The sequence below is a fragment of the Bos grunniens genome, chromosome 10 (genome assembly GCF_055505025.1).
Source record: "Bos grunniens cultivar Pamir isolate PY7600 chromosome 10, Bosgru_T2T1.0, whole genome shotgun sequence".
Classification (NCBI taxonomy): domain Eukaryota; kingdom Metazoa; phylum Chordata; class Mammalia; order Artiodactyla; family Bovidae; genus Bos; species Bos grunniens.
Genome location: NC_141174.1, coordinates 73,589,655 through 73,615,614, shown reverse-complemented (window position 1 = coordinate 73,615,614; position 25,960 = coordinate 73,589,655). Strand labels below are relative to the sequence as shown.

General features: G+C 40.7%; 1 protein-coding gene across 25 annotated transcripts in view; it reads left to right on the top strand.

The window, feature by feature from the left end:
- FMN1 (formin 1) overlaps positions 1 to 25,960 on the top strand; it is a 497,211-nt gene that overhangs the window by 377,190 nt on the left and 94,061 nt on the right. For 22 of the 25 annotated variants that reach the window (XR_015135041.1, XM_086322036.1, XM_086322044.1 and 19 more), the window contains one exon: positions 19,951 to 20,043. The exons of 1 other annotated variant lie outside the window; for it this stretch is intronic. Coding sequence is in view for 23 of the 24 variants with exons in the window: in XM_086322036.1 (XP_086178162.1) it covers positions 19,951 to 20,043 (93 nt within the window). In the remaining variant the exon portion in view is untranslated. Of the gene's footprint in view, positions 1 to 5,361; positions 5,485 to 19,950; positions 20,044 to 20,452; positions 20,741 to 25,960 lie in introns of those variants that run through there. 2 more of the 25 variants (XM_086322048.1, XM_086322049.1) reach the window with 2 other exon arrangements.

Genomic DNA, 25,960 nt, shown 5'->3' with positions numbered 1-25,960 from the left:
TGTGGGTGTGTAATTGACATCTCAAACTTAACATGTCCTAAATCACACTGTTGACTTTTCTCCTCAGACTTACGGCCCCCTCGATTGCTCTGGTCAGGTTCTCTAGTCAAACATCTTAAAAGTGAGACTTTTTTGTATATAATTACAGGCCTCGTACTTTTATGGTACTTTCTGTTCTCCTTTCCCTAATCAAAGTAGTTCCAATTCCTTTTAACTCAGTTCCTTGAGTCCAGTTCCTTTGAATCAGGACACTACAGATCCAGGAGAGAGAGATCTGTGTCTCTGAGGTTCAGTCATCCTGTTACCGTGAAAGTGAAAGTCACTCAGTTGTGTCCGACTCTTTTCGACCCCCTGGACTATACAGTTCATGGAATTCTCTAGGCCAGAATACTGAAGTGGGTAGCCTTTCCCTTCTCCAGAGAATCTTCCCATCCCAGGGATTGAACCCAGATCTCCCACTTTGCAGGTGGATTCTTTACCAGCTGAGCCACAAGGGAAGCCCAAGAATGCCGGAGTGGATAGCCTATCCCTTCTCCAGCAGATCTTCCTGACCCAGGAATTGAACTGGGGTCTCCTGCATTGCAGGTAGATTCTTTACCAACTGAGCTATCAGGGAAGCCCATTACCATTTAACTTATCCCTAAAGAAAGTGAAAGTGTTATCACTCAGTCATGTTTGACTCTTTGCGACCCCATGTATGGTAGCCCTCCAAGTTCCTCTGTCCATGGGATTCTCTAAGCGAAAATGCTGGAGTGAGTTGCCATTTCCTCCTCTAGGGGATCTTCCTGACCTGGGGATTAAACTTGGTTCTCCTGAATTGCAGGCAAATTCTTTACTGTTTAAACTACCAGGGAAGCCCTAACTTATCCCCAAAGATCCATACATTTCCATAATACCTTAATTTTACTCTTCACATTTCCTGTTTCTGAAACTACTTCCCTCTTCCTTCATTCTCCTTGGCTGACTGGCTGACTCCTTGACTTTTGCAATTCTACTCATAAGTTACCTCTTTTGGAGAACCTTCCCTGGCTACCACTACCCAATTCCAATCTGAATTAGAGGCTCCTATCCAGTGTCCTATGACACTCTACTGTATTACACTTTGTTGATTTCCTTGTCTCTCTATGTTATTAGACTCTTATGAACAATTTTAAAGGAGAGATGACTGATACATGCATGCTCAGTTGTGTCCAACTCTTTGCAACCCCATGGACTATAACCCGCCATGGGTCTTAGACCCTCTGTCCGTGGGATTTTCCAGGCAAGAATACTGATGTGGGTTGCCATTTCCTACTTCAGGGGATCTTTCCAACCCAGGGATCAAACCCACGTCTCTTGCGTCTCCTGCATTGCCAGGTAGATTTTTTACCTCTGGCCAACTGAGAAGCCTTGAAATGCCCAATTCAATTCAGTTCAGTCACTCAGTTGTGTCCAACTCTTCATGACCTCATGGACCACAGCACACCAGGCCTCCCTGTCCATCACCAACTCCTAGAGTCCACCCAAACCCATGTCCCTCGAGTCAGTGATGCAATCCAACCATCTCTTCCTCTCTCATCCCCTTCTCCTCCTGCCCTCAATCTTTCCCAGCATCAGGGTCTTTTCAAATGAGTCAGCTCTTCACATCAGGTGGCTAAAGTATTGGAGTTTCAGCTTCAACATCAGTCTCTCCAATAAATACCCAGGACTGATCTCCTTTAGGATGGACTGGTTGGATCTCCTTGCAGTCCAAGGGACTCTCAAGAGTCTTCTCCAACACCACAGTTCAAAAGCATCAATTCTTTGGCACTCAACTTTCATTATAGTCCAACTCTCACATCCATACATGACTACTGAAAAAAGTATAACCTTGACTATATGGACCTGTGTTGGCAAAGTAATGTCTCTGCTTTTTAATATGCTGTCTAGGTTGGTCATAGCTTTTCTTCCAAGGAGCAAGAATCTTTTAATTTCAAGACTGCAGTCACCATCTTCAGTGACTTTTGGAGCCCAGAAAATAAAGTCAGCCACTGTTTCCACTGTTTCCCCAACTATTTACCATGAAGTAATGGGACCAGATGCCATGATCTTAGTTCTAAATGTTGAGCTTTAAGCCAGCTCTTTGACTCTCCTTTTTCACTTTCATCAAGAGGCTCTTTAGTTCTTCTTCACTTTCTGCCATAAGGGTGGTGTCATCTGCATATCTGAGGTTATTGAGATTTCTCCTGGCAATCTTGATTCCAGCTTGTGCTTCCTTCAGCCCAGCATTTCTCATGATGTACTCTGCATATAAGTTAAATAAGCAGGGTGACAATATACAGCCTTGACGTACTCCTTTCCCTATTTGGAACCAGTCTGTTGTTCCATGTCCAGTTCTAACTGTTGCTTCCTGACCTGCATACAAATTTCTCAAGAGGCAGATCAGGTGGTCTGGTATTCCCATCTCTTTCAGAATTTTCCACAGTTTGTTGTGATCCACACAGTCAAAGGCTTTGGCATAGTCAAGAAAGCAGAAATAGATGTTTTTCTGGAACTCTCTTGCTTATTCCATGATCCAGAGGATGTTGGCATTTTGATCTCTGGTTCCTCTGCCTTTTCTAAAACCAGCTTGAACATCTAGAAGTTCATGGTTCACTTACTGTTGAAGCCTGGCTTGGAGAATTTTGAGTGTTACTTTACTAGCGTGTGAGAGGAGTGCAATTGTGTGGTAGTTTGAGCATTCTTTGGCATTGCCTTTCTTTGGGATTGGAATGAAAACTGACCTTTTCCAGTCCTGTGGCCACTGCTGAGTTTTCCAAATTGGCTGGCATATTGAGTGCAGCACTTTCACAGCATCATCTTTCAGGATTTGGAATAGCTCAACTGGAATTCCATTACCTCCACTAGCTCTGTTTAGAGTGATGCTTCCTAAGGCCCACTTGACTTCACATTGCAGAATGTCTGGCTCTAGGTGAGTGATCACACTACCATGATTATCTGGGTTGTGAAGATCTTTTTTGTACAATTCTGTGTATTCTTGCCACCTCTTCTTAATATCTTCTGCTTCTGTTAGGTCCATACCATTTTTGTCCTTTATTGAGCCCATCTTTGCATAAAATGTTCCCTTGGTATCTCTAATTTCTTGAAGAGATCTCTAGTCTTTCCCATTCTGTTGTTTTCCTCGATTTCTTTGCACTGATCACTAAGGCTTTCTTATCTCTCCTTGCTATTCTTTGGAACTCTGCATTCAAATGGTTATCTTTCCTTTTCTCCTTTGCCTTTCACTTCTCATCTTTTCACAGCTATTTGTAAGGCCTCCTCAGACAGCCATATTGCTTTTTTGCATGTCTTTTTCTTGAGGTGGTCTTGATCCCTGTCTCTTGAACAATGTCACGAACCTCCGTCCATAGTTCATCAGGCACTCTATCTATCAGATCTAGTCCCTTGAGTCTATTTCTCACTTCCACTGTATAATCATAAGGGATTTGATTTAGGTCGTACCTGAATGGTCTAGTGGTTTTCCCCACTTTCTTCAATTTAAGTCTGAATTTGGCAATAAGGAGGAGTTCATGATCTGAGCCACGGTCAGCTCCCAGTCTTGTTTTTGCTGACTATATGGAGCTTCTCCATCTTTGGCTGCAGAGAATATAATCAGTCTGATTTCGGTGCTGGCCATCTGGTAATGTCCATGTGTAGAGTCTTCTCTTGTGTTGTTGGAAGTGGGTGTTTGCTATGACCACTGCGTTCTCTTGGCAAAACTCTATTAGCCTTTGCTCTGCTTCATTCTATACTCCAAGGCCAGATTTGCCTGTTACTCCAGGTGTTTCTTAACTTCCTACTTTTGCATTCCAGTCCCCTATAATGAAAAGGACATCTTTTTGGGTGTTAGTTCTAGAAGGTCTTGTAGGTCTTCATAGAACCGTTCAACTTCAGCTTCTTCAGCATTACTGATGGGGACATAGACTTGGATTACTGTGATATTGAATGGTTTGCCTTGGAAACGAACAGAGATCATTCTGTCATTTTTGAGATTGCATCCAAGTACTGCATTTCAGACTCTTTTGTTGACCATGATGGCTACTCCATTTCTTCTGAGGGATTCCTGCCCACAGTAGTAGATATAGTGGTCATCTGAGTTAAATTCACCCATTCCAGTCCATTTTATTTCGCTGATTCCTAGAATGTCGACATTCACTCTTGCCATCTCCTGTTTGACCACTTCAAACTTGCCTTGATTCATGGACCTAACATTCCAGGTTCCTATGCAATATTGCTCTTTACAGCATCGGACCTTGCTTCTGTCACCGGTCACATCCACAGCCGGGGTTGTTTTTGCTTTGGCTGTCTCTTCATTCTTTCTGGAGTTATTTCTCCACTGATCTCCAGTAGCATATTGGGCACTTACCGACCCGGGGAGTTCATCTTTTAGTGTCCTATCTTTTTGCCTTTTCATACTGTTCATGGGGTTCTCAAGGCAAGAATACTGAAATGGTTTGCCATTCCCTTCTCCACTGGATCACATTTTGTCAGAACTCTCCACCAAGACCTATCTCTCTTCGGTGGCCCTACACGGCATGGCTTAGTTTCACTGAATTAGACAAGGCTATGGTCCACGTGATTAGAGTGGTTAGTTTTCTGTGATTGTGGTTTCAGTCTGCCTGCCCTCTGATTCCCTTTCTCAGTGCCTACCCTCTTACTGGGGTTTCTCTTACCTTGGCTGTGAGTTATCTCTTCACACAGTGGTATCTGCTCCAGCAAAGTGCAGCCGCTGCCCCTTACCTTGGACGTGGGGTATCTCCTCATGGCTGCCACTACTGACCTTGGACATGGGGTATCTCCTCTCGGCCACTTACCGCTCCAGCGCTGCGCAGCCAGTGCTCACCCAGTATGTCCGGTTAAATGTTTGTCTCCAACACTTACCACTGACAAAAGTGCAGATACTCAATATTTTGAAGGTATGAGTATTTGTAAAACCCATAAAGGTGTTTTGTAGGGCTAGAAACCACCCTGTCTCCTGTGATCGAAGTGCAGCTCACTCTAAAATCCCATCTCTGTGGAAAAAGAAGGGGCTTCCCAGGTGGCTTAGTGGTAAAGAGTCTGCCTGCAATGCAGGAGACCCAGGTTCCATCCCTGGGTGGAGAAGATCCCCTGGAGTAGGAAATGGCAACCCACTCCAGTATTCTTGTCTAGAAAATCCTGTGGACAGAGGAGCTTGGCAGGGTACAGTCCATAGGGTTGCAAAGGATCAGACATGACTGAACCGACTTAGCATGCATGTTGAAAAACAAAGATGTCCATAGGACTGGAAGGCCAGGGAATTGGAGGGTTGCCTTCTTGTGAAGTGTCTGCTCTGCACTAGGTCCAAACTTTGTGAAAATTGAGCTCCGTCTTCATTATTCACAGGCCACAGTCACTCACAATCGCAAGCACTGTGAGATCAGTGAGGCTCTACTGAAGCTATGGGGATGCCCCAGAGGCCAGACTTCTCCAATTCACTTATATTCTCTTCCTACCCATAAAGGTCTGTATCCATCTCTCCTTCTGAGAGAGATCCAAACTCCTCTTCCTCTGTTACAAAAGACAGAATCCCATTTCCCTGAAGCCAGAATGTTCCTGAGGCCTCATCTGGAGATCCTGAGATGTTTGACTCCAAGAATGTATCAGAGACTTGTTTCTAATTATTACTGTCCCCTTTCCAAGAATTCTGAATCTAGCGTTTGAGATGTTTTTTAAAAAACGTATATCTCATATCTGAATAAAAGAATAGTAATGAAAATGACATGGTATCCAGTCTACGTGTGTTTTCCCTAGCCCCTGCCTCTATCTGTCTAGGTTTATTATACATATAGAGATGTATTTTTGTGTGGTTGTATATGTATATACTAGAGACAGATTCGGAGAAGGCAATGGCACCCCACTGCAGTACTCTTGCCTGGAAAATCCCATGGACAGAGGAGCCTGGTAGGCTGCAGTCTATGGGGTCGGGAAGAGTTAGACACGACTGAGCGACTTCACTTTCTCTTTTCACTTTCATGCATTGGAGAAGGAAGTGGCAACCCACTCCGTGTTCTTGCCTGGAGAATTCTAGGGATGAGGGAGCCTGGTGAGCTGCCGTCTATGGGGTCACACAGAGTCGGACACGACTGAAGCGACTTAGCAGCAGTAGCAGCAGCAGAGACAGATTCATCTATTTCTGCTTTATTGACTATGCCAAAGCCTTTGACTGTGTGGATCACAATAAACTGTGGAAAATTCTGAAAGAGATGGGAATACCAGACCACCTGATCTGCCTCTTGAGAAATTTGTATGCAGGTCAGGAAGCAACAGTTAGAACTGGACATGGAACAACAAACTGGTTCCAAATAGGAAAAGGAGTTCGTCAAGGCTGTATATTGTCACCCTGTTTATTTAACTTATATGCAGAGTACATCATGAGAAACGCTGGACTGGAAGAAACACAAGTTGGAATCAAGATTGCCGGGAGAAATATCAATAGCCTCAGATATGCAGATGACACCACCCTTATGACAGAAAGTGAAGAGGAACTCAAAAGCCTCTTGATGAAAGTGAAAGAGGAGAGTGAAAAAGTTGGCTTAAAGCTCAACATTCAGAAAATGAAGATCATGGCATCTGGCCCCATCACTTCATGGGAAATAGATGGGGAAACAGTGGAAACAGTGTCAGACTTTATTTTTCTGGGCTCCAAAATCACTGCAGATGCTGACTGCAGCAATGAAATTAAAAGACGCTTACTCCTTGGAAGGAAAGTTATGACCAACCTAGATAGCATATTCAAAAGCAGAGACATTACTTTGCCAACAAAGGTTCATCTAGTCAAGGCTATGGTTTTTCCTGTGGTCATGTATGGATGTGAGAGTTGGACTGTGAAGAAGGCTGAGTGCCGAAGAATTGCTGCTTTTGAACTGTGGTGTTGGAGAAGACTCTTGAGAGTCCCTTGGACTGCAAGGAGATCCACCCAGTCCATTCTGAAGGAGATCAGCCCTGGGATTTCTTTGGAAGGAATGATGCTAAAGCTGAAACTCCAGTACTTTGGCCACCTCATGCAAAGAGTTGACTCATTGGAAAAGACTCTGATGCTGGGAGGGATTGGGGGCAAGAGGAGAAGGGGACGACAGAGCATGAGATGGCTGGATGGCATCACTGACTCGATGGACGTGAGTCTGAGTGAACTCCGGGAGTTGGTGATGGACACAGAGGCCTGGTGTGCTGTGATTCATGGGGTTGCAAAGAGTCGGACACGATTGAGCGACTGATCTGATCTGAGAGACAGATTCTATCAGGGCACTAATAACTATACTGCATGCATATAAGTGTATTCATTTTGTAGTTTACTTGGTCGTTTATTCATTTATTTAGCAACTACTCTTTGAGTGTTTTGTTTAGATTAGACATTATATCAGGTGCCAGGGAGATAACAAAGTACAGTGCTCCTGCCTAATGGAGAAGACAACCAAATAATCGGGAAAATCATAGTTACAAAGGGAAAGTACACCATGCTGTGAGATTGTGTAATGGAGAAGACCTCATTCATATAGAGTGGAGAGTCAAAAAGAAACCCCAGTGATGTGCCCTTAGAGCCGAGATGAAAATGATGACTAACCACTAACCAGGCCCTGGTTACCCAGAGGATAGAGGAGAGTGTGTACATAGGCATGCATGATAGGTTGCTTCAGTCATGTCTGACTCTTTGTAGCCCCCCAAAAATCCCCTCTCCATGGTACTTCCAGGCAAGAATACTGGCATGGGTTGCCATGCCCTCCTCAAGGGATCTTCCTGTCCCAGGGACCAAATCCGCATCTTTATTGGCAGGTGGGTTCATTATCACTAGCACCACCTGGGGAACCTGGAGGAAAGATCACTGGCTAAAAGAACACCCTGGTGATGGGAAGGAACTGATGGAGTTTGAGGAACTGAGAGAGGGCCACTGTGGCTGGAGCACAGAGTGTGATGTGGGGACAGAGTGAGGCTGGGGAGGGGCAAGAGTCAGCTTATGCAGGGCCTGGCAGTGGCCAGTCTCTAAGAGCTGGTGGGTTTAAGCAGGGGGTTGGCATAATCAGATGTGTATTTTATGAAGATCACTGTGACTCCAATGTGAAGGACAAATCCAGAGGAAGCAAGGGTATGGGAGAAACAGCCAAGAGGGTGTCTCAGCAGTCTGGTCAGAGTGATGGACTGCAGAGCGCCTGTGGAGATGGAGCTATGGGATAGACATGTGCATGCAGGAGTTAGAGTCCCACAGATGGGACTGAAATGTTTATGCAGACATTGTCTAGCAAGAGACCACCACATGAGAGAAGAAATGTTCAAAAATTTGAGCATTTAATGGCTGAGTATAGAAAGATGAGGCTGCAAAGGAGACAGAGCAATTGAGGTAGGAAGAAAGTCAGGGATGCTGGACCCAGAGCCAAGGGACAAATTATTTCAAGATGGGCGCATGGGTGACAGAGTGGAATCCTGGGGTGGTGAAAGTTTTTTTTAAGACAGTGACAATAGGGAGGATTCACTGGTAACTTGAGGGTATTCTTTCCCTTGTCATAATTGGGGTGAAGTAAATTTCAGTGGGTCTGGGACTAAGTGGTAAATGAGAAACAGAAAAAGTGAGTACGGGCAAATTTTAAAGATGGTTTGGCTGTGAAAGAAATCAGACTATTTATAACATAGTGATTTGTTGTTTACTAAACACATAAATATTAGGAAAGTCAACTTGTTTAAAGAATTTGTGGGCCTGTTATTGTTTCATTGTTCCTGGAAATGAGAAGAATAAAGCCATGTACAGTATGTATTCTAACTAGGCTTAGGACTGTTTGAATATTTTAAGTGGATAAAGAATAGTTTGAATAGCATTTTACTGCTCAGTATACAAAATGCTTTTTCATGTACATCTCATTTAGTCCTCAAGAATTTTATATATCAGAAACCAAGAATCAGCGAGGTATTAAATAACTTTCCAAGCCAATAAAGAGTGAGGAAAACTAAGAATAAGTGAATATATCTTTAGATTAAGAGTAGTTCAAAAAGAAAAAATTTTTAATATATTAATTATCTATATGTGTGTATATATATTACAGATATATAGACAGTGGTCTACCACAATGAAAAAATATGCCAAAGCTCTTGTTTTAATTTGTTAAAAGTTAACAAAATTATTTCAGTCCCTTGCTTGTATTTCTCTTAAATATAACTATTTGTTTACTAAGTCTTGTATTTTTATAACATTTATTGGTATTTCTGAAGACTAATATGTTTGATTTCTCAAATACATGTATATTCCAAACTCATTTTCCACTTCACATCAATGGTTGAATAAATATTATTATAACAGTTATAATGAAGATATAACTGGACCTGAGATTTGAAAAATGATTCTATCTTGTAAAAGAAGCACAGATTGGATATTCTTTACTTGCATGCTCATTATAGTTCCAGTTTAAGGCTCAGAGTTTCTAATTAACTTTTCTTTAACAGGTTTATTGAGATACATATAGATGCCATCTAATTCACCCTCTTAAGGTGTACAACTCAGTGATTTTTGTTATATTTGCAGAGTTGTGCAACCATCAACACACTCAATTTTAGAAAATTGTCCTTACCCAAAAAGGAGCCTTATGTCTTTTAACCATCATCCCAGTAATCTTTCTATCCCTCCTTCTCCCAGTCCTGGGCAACCCCATACTCTGCTTTTTATCTTATTTGTTGTTCCATGAGTCACCAGTGAAGCCATAAATACTCCCATTTCCAGCATCAGAATCCAAGAACATGAAATAGGCACTTTCTGTTTGCAGCTTTTGTTGTTTATTTTTAACTTGTTTACTTTAAACTTTCAACTTTAAAGTGTAAGTTGATACTTTCCTTTATGTAGCCTTCTTTAAAAAATGAACATGCAGAAAGTAGCCACAAAATAGCATTCTCATTTGTGCCAAACCTTTAACAAGCAAATTTTTAAAATTACTGACATTTTGCTGATTTTATGTATGATTTGCCTCCCCCATAGAAGTCCTTGATTTGAATTAGCTCAGTGTTTTTTATATCTTTTTTAATGCATTGGATGTAATATAATCCCCCAGCCATTCAGTTCAAGGCCAATACCATGAAAAGGTATTGTATTGGTTCATCACGCTAAGACTGCTATTTTGATTTCTGAATTTGTTTTTAAATTTATCTTAATAAAAGTATGTTTGGGGCTAGATAACTTAAAGCTCTGTGTGTGTATATGTTGCTTGATGTGACGGGCACTGGGAAGAGCACTGTATACTGTCCTGCTGTTACTAAAGAGAAGCCTTGAAGTGCAGTATGTTGCTGTTCAGTAGTTCAGTGCTGTCTGACTCTTTGTGACCCCGTGGACTGCAGAACGCCAGGCTTCCCTCTCCTTCACCATCTCCCAAAGCTTGCTCAGCGCATGTCCATCGAGTCAGTGATGCCATTCAACCATCCCGTTTTCTGTTGTCCCCTTCTGCTTTCGATCTTTCCCAGCATCAGGGTCTTTTCTAACGAGTCGTTTCTTCACATTAGATGGTCAAAGTATTGGAGCTTCAGTTTCAGCATCAGTCCTTCCAATGAATATTCAAGATTGATTTCCTTTAGGATTGACTGGTTTGATCTCCTTGCAGCATTAAAGTAAATAACCCATATGTTTACATGCAGTTCAGATTATGAGAAGCAAGTTACTGTGTTCCATTCCCATTAAGAAATTTTTGTTGGGGATCCATTCACTACAATGTCAAAGACTAAAAGATTTTAGTCTTTTTTGTTTTTTTCCCACTGATGTATCCCTAGTATTGAATACAGTTTGTGGCAGACAGTGGGCATACAGTGACTATTTGGTGAATTGATGTATTTATTGAATGAATTTCTTTAGAATAAACTCCTTAACCCAGCAGTCTATGCTCTTTATAATCTAACTCTGACTTGTATCTCTCACATAAACCCCACTGGTGTAATATAAGCATTTGTTTTAGTCTCTTAGTTCTTTTTTAAAATCACTTTCTTTTTATCGAGCTATAGTTGATATACAAAGTTGATATACAACATTCACAATGTTTAAAAGTTATATTCCATCTCTAATTGTTATAAAATATTGATTATACCCCCTATGTTGTACTATATGTATATCCTGTAGCTTATTTTTTTAAACATAGTAGTTTCTACATCTGGAGAAGGCAATGGCACCCCACTCCAGTCCTCTTGCCTGGAAAATCCCATGGATGGAAGAGCCTGGTAGGCTGCAGTCCATGGGGTCGCTAGGAGTCGGACACAACTGAGCGACTTCCCTTTCACTTTTCACTTTCATGCACTGGAGAAGGAAATGGCAACCCACTCCAGTGTTCTTGCCTGGAGAACCCCAGGGATGGGGGAGCCTGGTGGGCTGCCGTCTCTGGGGTCGCACAGAGTCGGACACGACTGAAGCGACTTAGCAGCAGCAGCAGTTTCTACATCTTAATCCACTACTCCTATATTGCCAGCCCTTGTGTCCCTCTCCACACTGGTAACCACTGATTTTTTCTCCATATCTGTGAGTCTGTTTCTTTTTTGTTATATTCAATAAATTGTTTTATATTTTTAGATTCCACGTGTAAATGATATCATACAGTATTTCTCTTTCTCCATCTAACTTATTTCACTTGGCATAACCCTCGCCAAGTCCATCCGTATTGTTGCAGATGGCAGGATTTCAAACTTTTAGTCTTTTTACGGCCGTGTAGTATACCACTGTGATATATACTACATCTTCATTCATCTGTTGATGGACACTTAGGGTGCTTCCGTATCTTGGCAATTATAAATAATGCTGCTTTGAACATTGGGGTGCATGTATCTTTTGGAATTAGTGTTTGGGTTTTTTTGGATAAATGCCCAGGGGTGGATTGCTGGGTCATATGGTAGTTCTATTTTTAGATTTTTGAGGAGCCTCTATACTGTTGTCCATAGTGGCAGCACTGATTTACATTCTCACCAACAATATGAGGGTTCCCTTTTTCCCACATCATCACCAACGTTTATAATCTGTGATCTCTTTGATAATAGCTATTCTGCCAAGTGTGAGGAGGATGTCTCATTGTGGATTTAATTGAATTTTCTCTGATGATTAACAGTATTGAGTATCTTTTCATATGCCTGTTGGCCATCTGTATTTCTTTTTGAAAAATTGTCTGTTCAGGTCTTCGGCCCATTTTAAAAATTGAGTTGTTTGGGTTTTGATGTTGTTGTATGAGTTGTTTATATATGTATCTATAGATAGATAGATAGATTAACTCTCTATCAGTCATATCATTTGCAAATATTTTCTCCCATTTATTAGGTTGTCCTTTTGTTTTGTTGATGCTTTCCTTTGCTGTGCAAAAGCTTTTAAGTTTAATTAGGTCCCATTTGTTTATTTTTGTTTTTAATGCCTTTGCTTTAAGGAGACAGATCCAAAAATAATATAGTTACAATTTATGTCAAGAAATGTTCCGCCTATGTTTTCTTTTAGGGGTTTTATGGTTTCCAGTCTTATATTTAGGTCTTTAATCCATTTTGAGTTTATTTTTGTATATGGTGTTAGAGAATATTCAAATTTATTTCTTTACATGTAGCTGTCTTGTTTTCCCAGCACTACTTTTTGAAAACAGTGTCCTTTCTCCATTGTATATTCTTACCTCCTTTGTCTTAGATTAACTGACAGTAAGTTCACAGGCTTATTTCTGAGCTGTCTGTTCTGTTCCATTGATCTATGTATCTGTTTATGTGACAGCACAGTAATATTTTGATTACTGAAGCTCTGTAGTATAGTTAGACAGCATGATTCCTGCAGCTTTTTGTTCTTCTCTCAAGATTATTTGGCTATTTGGAGTCTATTTTTGTTTCTATACACATTTTTAAATTATTTGTTCTAGTTCTGTGAAAAATGCCCTTGGTATTTTGATAAGGATTGCATTGAATTTTTATATTGCCTTGGGTAGTGTGATCATTTTTAACATCATTCATTCTTCCAGTCCATGAACAGTCTATCTTCCCATCTGTTTGTGTTGTCTTCAATTTCTTTTTTCAATGTTTTATAGTTTATCCCAGTATAGTTCTTTTACCTCCTTAGTTAAGTTTATTCTTAAATATTTTATTTTTTCCAATGTGATTATAAATGCAGTTGTTTCCTTAAATTTCTCTTTCTGAGAGTTCATTGTTAGTGTTTAGAAATTCATTAGATGTCTGTATAAGACATTTTTTGATGTATTGTTGAATTCAGTTTGCTGTTTTTTATTGAGGATTTTTTCATCTATATTCATCAGTGGTTTTGACCTGTAATTTGCATGTGTGTTATGTCTTTGTCTGATTTTGATATCAGAATGATGCTGGCCTCATAGAATGAGTTCAGAAGCATTCCTTTTTCTTCATTTCTTTTTTTTTTAATAGTTAGACAAGGATAGGTGTTAGCTCTTCTCTAAATGTTTGGGAGAATTCGTCTGTGAAGCTGTCTGGTCTGGGACTTTCATTTGTCAGGAATTACTTTTTATTACTGATTTACTTTCATTACTGGTGATGGGCCTGTTCATATTTTCTGTCTTCCTGGTTCAATCTTGGGAGATTATACATTTATAGAAATTTGTCCATTTTTTCTCAGTTGTCCACTTTATTGGCATATGTTAGTTTTTCATACTCTCTCAGTTTTTGTGTTGCTTTAGCAATTCTCTGAGTTAGTTCTTTAAGCATGGAGCTCAGAGAAAAGCTAAGGATCTTATAAAACTGAAGAACAAGTAAAACTGGCCCAGATCCAAGAAGAGGTTGAGTAGGAATTAGGTAAACAGAGAGGGGAAAAAGAGGGAATCCCAGATTTAAAAAGCAAAGCCTAGACGCATCCTTCTTTTTCTCTGAAACTGTATTCTGACTTCATTACAAAGACCATAGGTCCTTCACTCATACAGAAAAAAATTTGTACCCTGTTTTCCTTAGAAATGCCTGTGTACATTTGATCTGTTAAAATGATTAAAATGTATCAGATTTTGATGAATTATATGTCGCCCTTGCCTCTGTATCCTTCTAACCTACCCATGCTTTTTAAGCGACTCAATAAGCTTTCTTCCTTGTTCTTAAAGGTTTAAAAAACAAAAAAACAGACAACCACTTAGAAACTTAACAGTCTAATATTTGAAATCTCAAAACATTCAAAGCTATATCTTTCCTTCCTCTAAAATATTTGACAACCAACCTATTTTTTAAGGTTTTTTTTAATCGAGGTATATTTGATGTACAATAGTATATAAGCTTTGAGTATACAGCATAGTGATCCACAATTTTTAAATATTATACTTCATTTATAGTTATTATAAAGTATTGGCTATACTTTATATTTTAAATGCTTCATAAGTACTTAACCTTTAGTTAGTATCTCAATTTAGTATCAATAATTTTATTATATAAGATATACATATATATTCAACCTTGGGAGATTATACATTTCTAAAAATGTGTCCATTTGTTTCTTGGCTGCCCATTTTATTGGCATACATTAATAGTTTTTCATACTGTCTCTGTTCTTTGTATTGCTTTAGCAATTCTCTGAGGTAGTTCTTTGAGCATGGAGCTCAGAGAAAGGATAGGATAGGATATTATCAAGTATTTTAGAGAATGCTTTCAATATTTCCTCTCTCACAATGATCTATTAGTAACTAACTTCAGGAATTAATATATTCTTTAATTCGTCAAACTTAATAGAAGAAGGAGAGAGAGAGAAAGAATCCTGGGTGACTTTGGCTTCTGATGTTGGAACTCCCGGCACAGCCCTATGTGAGGCAGCCTTGGTGGCCCAGCAACATTGTGTAAGTGTCTCCTGCTTGGACAATGAATGGCACTGGGGCTTTGTCAGGGACCTCTCTCCTTTATGCACTGCCAGTCTCCAGTGTCAGTGTTAATTAGTCTTCAGGTCTCCTGTTTGTCTGCTCGAATGCATCCTGGATAAGCCAAATTAATAAGTGGGAGCCGGCCAGCTGCCTGGCCATCGAATATGGCACTGCACCCAGACAGTCAGAGGGCAGCCCTGTGCTTTGATCGTGTGGAAAAGTTTAATTCTAACAGGCCACGTGGGAGGCTGTGCCCGTTGGGGTGCAAAGAGGACCTCGGGACCCAGCAGGGAAGCTGCTGTCCTTTGGACTGGTTTCAGTGTTTCTCATTTCAAACCCATGAGGCTCGGAGGCCCCAGACACTTACTTCACATTTTGCTTCATCTTTCCCCCGGGAGTTGCTTCCTTGAATTCTCATAGTGGGTGGTAGATCATCAGCAAGGGAACAAAAATCATTATCTCTTTGTTCCAAACAGGAGATTTGCGCTGAGGTGTATTTTCATAAATAGAGTGTGTAGAATTTGTAGTTCATAATCTCCAGCCATGACTCTCTTGCTGTTCTGCATATGACATGTTTCCCAACCAATTTTACAAAGTTATAAAAGTGACAGATAATATATTGGATGCCACTTGATAGTGCCAGGCATTCTGCAAACCACTTTACATGCATTGGCTCATTTAATTCATGTATCTTGCCTGTAGGGCTTCCCTGATAGCTCAGTGGGTAAAGAATCTGCCTGTAATGCAGGAGACCCTGGTTCGATTCCTGGGTCGGGAAGATCTGCTGGAAATGGAATAGGCTACTCACTCCAGTATTCTTGGGCTTCTCTTGTGGCTTAGCTGGTAAAGAATCTGCCTGCAGTGCGGGATACTTGGGTTTGATCCCTGGATTAGGAAGATCCCCTGGAGAAGGGAAAGACTATTGTGCCTGTGAGTAAGGGGGTCCCCGTTTTGCAAATGAGAAAAGCCACAACCCACATGCATTCAGGTAGGTGTGGATCCAAGCACCAGCCTTTTACCACACCACTACCTGGCCAATCTGGGGAGTTTGATGGACACCATGGGCTCTGTCATCTCAGCCAGCACAAAGGGAGAACCACAGTGATCAACCCTTTTAATTCAGACAGAGACAGAGGTTTTGTTTGTGTAATTGAGAAAAGAAGCTCTACATTGGGCTTTGCTTTGCCTAGGAAGAAATAACCTTGAAGAAATTACTGTCCTGGCTTCAGTTATGTCCTTTTACCAAAATACAGGCCTGCCTCACTGTATATTATTTGTATTCATGTAACATAGTTCTCTATAAATGAAACTGTTGGAATATGAATGCAATAGAAGACCATTTAATTTGAAACCCTCTCCCAATTTATATTGTGAGAATAAATATGGCTTCAGAATCATAGTTTGGTATCATCAGAAAAGTTTATGTGGTCATAAAAGTTCATTGGAAAATGTCAATTCTTGAAAGTAGAACTCTTCCAAAGTGTGTCTGATCAGTCTCCTGCATCTTAGTCTGCTGTCACAACTATTCAATCAGGAGAACAATCTTTGCTACTTTCCTGTGCCTTCCAGCATGAAGTGGTAGATGTTTCAGATCAGATCAGTTGCTCAGTCATGTCTGACTCTTTGCGACCCCATGAATCGCAGCACGCCAGGCCTTCTTGTCCATCACCAACTCCCGGAGTTCACTCACACTCACGTCCATTGAGTCAGTGATGCCATCCAGCCATCTCATCCTCTGTCGTCCCGTTCTCCTCCTGCCCCCAATCCCTCCCAGCATCAGTCTTTTCCAATGAGTCAACTCTTCGTATCAGGTGGCCAAAGTACTGGAGTTTCACCTTTAGCATCATTGCTTGCAAAGAAATCCCAGGGCTGATCTCCTTCAGAATGAACTGGTTGGATCTCCTTGCAGTCTAAGGGACTCTCAAGAGTCTTCTCCAACACCACAGTTCAAAAGCATCAATTCTTCGGCGCTCAGCCTTCTTCACAGTCCAACTCTCACACTAAGCACTTTCACATCAGCTTGGGACAGTCACAGTGTTTCACTGGGACCTGTTGATGTACCTAGGGAGGAAAGTGAAAGTGTTAGTCGCATCTGACTCTGCGACTCCATGGACTGTAGCCTGCCAGTCTCCTCTGTCCATGGGATTCTCCAGGCAAGAATACTGGAATGGGTAGCCATTCACTGTTCTAAGGGGATATTCATGACCCAGTGATTGAACCCGGGTCTCCCGCATTGCAGGCAGAGTCTTTACCATCTGAGTCACCAGGGAAGCCCCAGGAAGGAAGGAAAAAGTAGAGACAAGGAGATCATATTACGTCCCTAGAGAGCTCACTCAGTCAGGGTCAAAATTGCTAAATTTTTTTTTCCACTTTCCTACACATAAGAATCTTGATGCTTTGGCCAGATGCATGGAGGTCTCTGGACAAGTTTGGGGATGAGTAAATGAAACCTGCATGGTGATTTTGCAGGGATTAATATAAATAGACAAATATAATATAAGGTAAAACATAAATGCTCTCTGGAAGATAGATGTTCAAAAGATTCAAAAACTTTGGATTGGAAGGGTTTTATGGTAGTGGTGGCATCTCAGAAAAACTTTATTAGGATGAATAGGATTTTATCAAATGCACTAGAAAGTATGTAGGGAGTGAGAGCAGGGTGGACAAAGAACTGCATGAGTGGAGGCATGGAGCTGGCAATACTGGTTGATATAGTTTGGAAACGTGTAATTTTGGTCTCATTAGTCAAATATATGGGAAAATATAAAGCTGAAAAAGGAAAAGGCCTTAAATTTCAGCCTGGAAGTTTGAATTCATTTGAATGAGCAACAAGAATCCATTAGTTTCATCTTTTTTTTTGTCCCTTTGCCTTTTTATTTTCAATGGATGATCTTGCATTTTAATCCATAGAGACCACAAAAAACTTAAGTTTCAAAGTTAAGTTTTGATCTCCTCTCCCTTAAAACAAAAAAGAACAGAATAAAAACAATACATTCACCTCTTCCAGCTCTATATACACTATCCCTCTTCCCTCTCTGATAGCTCTAACCCAAAGTCATTATTTTGATAATAGAATAGTGATGGGAGGGGAGGTACTTATCATTTTGGTCACAGTAAAAATATAAAAAGGAATGCATGTACTGATAAAGCTTTTAGGAGTTACATGACTAGGTAACCTATGAGACATACAAAAACAGAGGAGAAAAGGACAACTCTCCTTTTTCTTGCGCTAATAACTGGCTGGATACTGATGTAGAGGACCCACTTGGGATAAAATATAATGACATACTTCCCTGGTAGCTCAGTTGGTAAAGAATCTGCCTGCAATGCAGGAAACCCAGGTTCGACCCCTGGGTCAGGAACATCCCCTGGAGAAGGAAATGGCAACCCACTCTAGTATTCTTGCCTGGAAAATCCTATGGAACCTGGTGGGCGATAGTCCATGCGGTCACAAGAGTTGGACACAACTGAGCGACTAAACCACCACCACAAATTTTGGACATGTTGATGTAACATACATTTGAGAAACACTGGTAGAGTATTAGGTTCATAGGAGAGAACTAGCAAAGAGGTAAAGGAAAATCATACAACAGTAGAAAATTATTAAGTAGGTATTGTGGAGAGGACAGACATACTGACAAATAAAGGTAAAAGTGTAGGAGTTGGGGGAGGAATGTTTTGAAATAATGATGGACTGGTTTTAAGGTATTTGTTCCAGATAAGATGGATCATTTAAAAAAAAAGAAATGAACCTTTGCATCCCAGCAGACAAAGTTTTCCTAGATAGCACTAGAGTGATTATCAGAATACTTCATCATAGATATTCAAAATAAACTCTATTAAAAACTTTTGAAAAATAACTATGTCAATGGGAAGAGCCTGCATTTAGGCCCTCGTGTCCTGTGATCAGCCTCATGATCCCAGGAGGGAATCCCTGGAGGTGATTCTGAGGTTGCAGCTGATGCTGAACTTGACAGAATTCCCTGCCATCATGCTTTCATCTGCAGTACAATCTGATAGTCTCCCAGAGTCATCTAGGATTTCAGCAATCTAGGTGGCAATATTGTAAGAGAAAATGTCAAGTAACTAATTTCGAAGGACCTCTTTTGCCTTTTCTGTTCAGGGCTGTTGTGCTTCTGGATTACTTCACATGTTCATAGTAAACATTCTGGGATGCTGGTTTTGGAAACACCAAGTTCTTGAATACAGATTTCCCGACATAAAGGCATCCTTTCTAACCGTACTCTTCCAAAATACCTTCCTTTGTGCTTCTGTAAATTCCTCCAAGAGTATACCTTTCTCTGTTTTTTTGAACCATTTATGGTGATGTGTTTATGGTGAATATCTGGTGCTTTAATATATTCTCTTGAACAATGGCACGCCAGTAATGGCCGTGACCGACAGACAAAAGTGATCATGACTCAGCTCTAGCTTGGGAGAAATGAAGCCTTTTCTTCTACCCAATGCATTTCTGCCACTGTACAAACATATCAAAACTTAGGGAAATGCCCCTTGTCTAGGTTAACTGCCTTTTGTGACAGATTTGTTACAGGTAATTGTAGTTTCCATGTCACCAAATGAAAACTATCTGATCTGAGGGCTCTTGATTACCAAAAAACAACATATGGTAAATTCTGGATATCCTGTCTGTAGTAAATCATATTTAAAATGATTTCACATGATTTAGTAAAATATTAATGCGAAGGGTAGGTGAACAAAAGTGAAGAGAGGTTTGATCCTCCCCAACCTGGCTTCTCATGCTGTGTGGTGGTTCAAGACCTCGGAATTTTTGCAACATCTATTTTAAGCTTTTGGACTATGAATCTGAAGAGGATCTGGGCTCTTAATTTGCTAGGACTAGTCCTTACATTGCTTTTGCCTCTCTTTTCGAGAGACCAAAAAGCAGAGTTTTTCACCTGTGCAAAGTCGGAAGTTTTGCTGCGTTTCTTTAAAAAAATTAAAAAAGGTTGAAGGTGATGCATTTCCCTGTTCCTGAAGAAAGGTATAGAATGAGTAATTATTTTTGTTTTTTGGTTTTGCTTCTTGCCCTGTAATTTGGATAAATAGTGATGGGTAAGGATTCCACACTTAATGCAGAGCACAGAGCATGGGTTCAGCAGATCTGTGTTCTTGAGGAAGTCTGACTGCCGCCTTCTCTTCACAGCAAGTGAGAAGCAGATGGCAGTCGTGTGTAAGGAGTCTCCAAAGGAGTATCTGCAGCCGTTCAAGGACAGCCTTGAAGAGTTCTTCCAGAAAGGTAGGAGATGTGGCATTCTGAAACGTCCTCCTGTCCCCCGTCTTCTCTGAGCCCCACCACTCTGCACATCCTGCCTGAGCCCCGGCAGCACCAAGGATCCCATAGACCATCTTCCCATGGTGGATCTGTGCACAGTGTAGATGAAGTTGTCCTGTAACCTTTATATCACCTTTCAAATGTGCTGTAATAGTTTAAATCCTTTAACATTACTCCTGTCTCTATAAACTTCGCGAGGGAAAGCTTTCTCTTTGTCTCTTGATGGTTCCCCCGAGGATTCTCCATACCTGTGAACTGACAAGTGACGGCCATGCAAGGCTTATGCAGTCGTGTAGGCGGGTGGTGATTATCTTTCTGGTTTTATGAGCGTAGCAACTTGGAAACTGGTATTGTATTTTCCATTCCTTTTCAGAAAGGAAAATTGGGGCCAGGTGAATGTCACATATCCAATCACTTGGCACCCATCGGCCCTCAGGGGTTAGCAGATGGAAGTGATATACATGAGACCCAGTACTGACTTAAAAATCGTACCGAATTATGTTCCTTCCTCCATGGTTTTGGCAGGACTGGGGAACTTTTGTTGAGCCCTGCTAGTGAGTATGAAAGTTTAATGCCTTTTGGATATTTCCTATTCTGGTTTCTCAAATCCAACTTATGATGTGAAACAAAAATAAGTGTGGGGTGCAATTTTCAGTTGTAAAAGAAATAACTCATGGGGAATGTAATGTACAGGATGGTGACTGTAGTTAATAATACTGTACTGTGTATTTGAAAGTTGCTAAGAGAGTAGATCTTAAAGCGTTCTCATCGCACACACAAAATTTGTAGCTCTACATGGACTGATGTTAACTAGACTTACTGTGATGATCATTTCACTATTTGTGTGTGTGTGTGTGTGTGTATGTGTAATCATTATGTTGTACACCTGAAGCTAATGTTTTACATCAATTATATCTAAATAAACAAAAAAAAGTGTGCGGTAGTAAGAGGGGGCTTTTGTCTTTGCTCAAAAGCCAGGGGAAATGCATGTAGGAACCTTTAGTGGTTTATTAGCATGCTATTTCTATTTATTAATAAGGCCACATGATACCAAACTATCAACAAAAGACCTTTAAGCAGAGTAAATCCATCAAGTATGGCCAAACCACCTTGGGAACTGGCAGGGAAATTCTCAGTCCATGAGTCAGAGAAACTTCATTCCAACTGGCCCCTTGGTACAGAGTTCATTGCTCCCTCCTCCTGGATGAGGTCTCATTTGTGTTGAAGCAGAAGTCAGAGTTCTCTCTTGGCCACAGCTGAACCTCAAATATGTTGGGAGTCCTGGCACCAGGCCACGGTATCATTTTGAGGACAGTAATACCAACATTTATGAGTTATATGGCTAAAATTAGATTTTATATGTGATTTATAAAGTAGATGCATTGCTTTTTTTTAATTTATTTTTTTAATTGAAGTATAATTGCTTTACAGAATTTTGTTTTCTGTCAAACCTCAACATGAATCAGACATAGGTATACATATATCCTCTCCCTTTCGAACCTCCCTCTCATCTCCCGCCCCATCTCAGTCCTCTAGATTGATACAGAGCCCATGCTTGAATTTCCTGAGCCATACAGCAAATTCCGGTTGGCTATCTATTTTACATATGGTCATGTAAGTTTCCATGTTACTCTTTCCATACATCTCACCCTCTCTTCCCCTCTCGCCATGTCCATAAGACTATTCCCTATGTCTGTTTTTCCACTGTTGCCCTGTAAATAAATTCTTTAGTACCATTTTTCTAGATTCTGTATATATGTGTTAGAATACAATATTTATCTTTCTCTTTCTGACTCACTTCACTCTGTATAATAGGTTTTCAAATGTGTTCCTTTTTATGGCTCAGTAGTATTCCATTGTGTATATGTACCACCACTTCTTTATCCATTCATCTGTTGATGGACATCTAGGTTGCTTCCATGCTCTAGCTATGGTAAATAGTGCTGCAAAGAACAATGGGACACATGTGTCTCTTTCAATTTTGGTTTCCTCGGGGTGTATGCCTAGGAGTGGGATTGCTGGGTCATATGGTGGCTTTATTCCTAGTTTTTTAAGGAATCTCTCCCATCTTCCATAGTGGGTGTATCCATTTGCATTCCCCACCAACAGTGCAAGAGCGTTCCCTTTTCTTCACACCCTGTCCGGCTTTTATTGTTTGTAGACTTTTTCATGATGGCTATTCTGACCTGTGTAAGGTCATATCTAATTGTGGTTTTGATTTGCATTTCTCTAATAATGAGTGATGTTGAGCATCTTTCCATGTGTTTGTTAGCCATCTGTATGTCTTCTTTGGAGAAATGTCTGTTTAGGTCTTTTTTCCCACTTTTTGATTGGGTTGTTTGTTTTTCTGGCATTGAGTTATATGAGCTGCTTGTATATTTTGGAAATTAATCCTTTGGTAGTTGTTTCATTTGCTATGATACATTGCTTTATGTTTATTTCATGTATAGCCTAAATGGCCTAAAGAAGAGCACACAATATTTCCTTTTGCTGACCTCAAATTAATAATTTCTACTTTTGACATATGTATAGGAAACTTGAAATGAGGTCATGTGTGCTTAAATTTCATTCCTTTTTCCCCCATTTCTGGATTTTTTTTAATTCTTTTATTGAAGTCTAGATGATTTACAGTATTGTGTTAGTTTCAGGTGGAATGTATGTATGTATCTGTGTGTGTGTATATATATATATATATATATAAATATTTATATTCTTTTTCAGATTCTTTTCCCTTATAGTCTAATATAAAAGATTCAGTAAGGTTTCCTGTGCTATGTAGTAGGTCCTTATTATCTATTTTGTATATAGTAGACATGGAAGAGCCTGGTACGCTGCAGTCCATGGGGTCACTGAGAATCGGACACAACTGAGTGACTTCACTTTCACTTTTCACTTTCATGCATTGGAGAAAGAAATGGCAACCCGCTCCAGTGTTCTTGCCTGGAGAATCCCAGGGATGGGGGAGCCTGGTGGGCTGCCATCTGTGGGGTCGCACAGACTCGGAGACGACTGAAGCAACTTAGCAGCAGCAGCAGCAGAGTGTATATGTTAAGCCCAAACTACTAATTTATCCCTCTCTCTGCCCTTCCTTTTTCCTTTGGTAACCATAACTTTATTTTCCTTGTCTCTTTCTGTTTTGGAAATATGTTCATTTGTATCATTTTTTTAGATTCCACATATAAGTGATAACATTTGATATTTGTCTTAACCTGTCTTATTTCACTTAGTATAATAATCTCCAAGTCCATCCATGTTGCTGCAGATGGGATTTTTCACTTTTTTATAGCTGAGTAATATTCCATGGTGTGTATATGTATGTGTATATATGTGTATATGTAAGCTTCCTGAGTAGCTCAGTTGGTAAAGAATCTGCCTGCAATGTGGGAGACCTGGGTGGTTGGGAAGATCCCCTGGAGGAGGGCATGGCAGGCAACCCACTCAAGTATTCTTGCCTGGAAAATCACTGAGGACAGAGGAGCCTGGCAGGCTACAGTCCATGGGGTCACAAAGAGCTGGACATGACTGAGTGACTAAGCACAGTATACACACACACACACACACACACACACACTCACCACATCTTTATTCTTTTGTCTGTCAGTGGACATTAAGGTTGCTTCCATGTCTTGGCTGTCCATTTCTATTTTTAATTGCTGTTCTTTTATATCTAAAAAATTCTGCAGTGAGGATGCCTGGATATTATCAGTCTGTATGCTATAATGGCCTTATGATGTTTTCAAATTAGCTAGCATTTAAACAGAGAAGGCAATGGCACCCCACTCCAGTACTCTTGCCTGGAAAATCCCATCAACGGAGGAGCCTGGTAGGCTGCAGTCCATGGGGTCGCTAAGAGTTGGACACGACTGAGCGACTTCACTTTGACTTTTCACTCTCATGCACTGGAGAAGGAAATGGCAACCTGCTCCAGTGTTCTTGCCTGGAGAATCCCAGGAATGGGGGAGCCTGGAGGGCTGCCGTCTGTGGGGTCGCACAGAGTTGGACACGACTGAAGCAACTTAGCAGCAGCAGCAGCAGCATTTTAAAACACTTACATTGTGAATTTTATTCCTTTGGTTGGAAAAATATAAATATGAATAGATTTAGAACATTGAAAATCTTCTTCAATGCCTTGGAAAGGATTTGCAAATCACTCTTGGGAATTCTGTCCTAATTTCTTCTCTACAAGGTTTCTTAAGAAACTATGATCTGTTCTGAGAGTAGGAATGGAGCTGAGGCAAACTGAACCTTGTGTCAAGAAAGCAAGGATGTGGCCAGAGTAAGCTGTCCTAAGAAAGCCCTAGAGCAGCGGTTCTCAACCCTGGCTGCATACTAGGATTGCCTGGGGGAGATTTTTAAAATTTCAACACCCAAGCCAAATTCCAGACCTACTTCCAGGATCTCTGGGGGCGAGACCAGGCGTCAGGACTCTTTTTTTTTTAACTCCCCACGTAATCCCAGCATGCAGCCCAGGTTGAGAACCGCTGTTGTCAACCTTGGTTTATCTTTTAATGCGTCTTCAAAAATATTTCTTCAGAGCCCACTATGTGTTAGGCATTGTGACAGAAGCTGACAACCCTAAGATGAACCATAGACCCCTTGTCCCTCTCCCAGGGATCGACTCACTGGGGAAAGGTCTATAATTGAATAAAGAAGTCACCTCTTCTTTATCCAGCAGAATGAAGGGCAGTTGGGAAGGACATAGGAATAACCTCAAATTATGGTTAAAACAAAGTCAGCCAAAATGAGACACGAAAAGAATTTGAAGGAAAATTACTATTCTAAAAAGAATTTTAAAATATAAAAATAAACCTTAAACATTCCCAATATCATGTGGTGAAATAGAGCCGCTGTTGAAATACCTGTTACTGTTGACTCATTACTTAACTGAGTTGGTCAAAAAAGCAGTCTAGATTTGTGTTGCCCAGGATGGTAGGCGCTGGCCACGTGCAGCTGCTGAGCAATTGAAATGTGGCTGATCCAAACTTAGATGTGCCATAGGAATCAATCATACATCAGATTTTGAAGACAGTCCCCCAAAATATTTCTTCTTTTTTATATTGGTTTCATGGTAAATAGCATTTTTTTCCTATGTTGGGTTAAACTAATAAAATATATTATTAATCTTAATTGACTTGTTTTTGTTTTAAAGCATGGATACTAGACCATTTAAAATTATGTCTGTGGCTTGCTCTGCACTCAATTAGACAAGCTGTCTAGAAGCATGATCCCTTGGCCTTTCCCACCATATTCCTTCATTCTCTTCTCCACGTAATTGTTTTACCTTCTGAGCTTATTGAATCTGGGTTATTGGGACCCAGGATCACAAACTCGCCTCTCCCCACTCATTCTCTGGATCTGGCTGTTTGGCTCTCAGATGTGAGTGCTTAACTGAAGGAGGTGATAGCTTGCTGCTTCATCAGGCTGCCTGTCTGTGGTTCAGGGGGTGGGTCCTTGCTATATTGCAGTATATACAAATGAAATAGCTCTTGGCTACTGTAGAGTTCCACATAGCAGTCCCTTTCTTCTGGAGATGGTTCATTGATTCACAGAAAATGTGGGATTTCCTGTCTACTATAAATATGCATTATCCACCCTGGATAATCATGTTTTTATGGCAGTTATCACAAGTTTAGGTGTCATCTACTATGCTACTCAATATAAGTAGCAACATTATTCCAAGTGCTACTCAGTTCAGTCACTCAGTCGTGTGCAACTCTTTGCCGTCTCATGGACAACAACACACCAGGCTTCCCTTTCCATCACCAACTCCCAGAGCTTACTCAAACGCATGTCCATTGAGTCAGTGATGCCAATCCAACAATCTCATCCTCTGTCATCCCCTTCTCCTGCCTTCAATCTTTCTCAGCATCAGGATATTTTC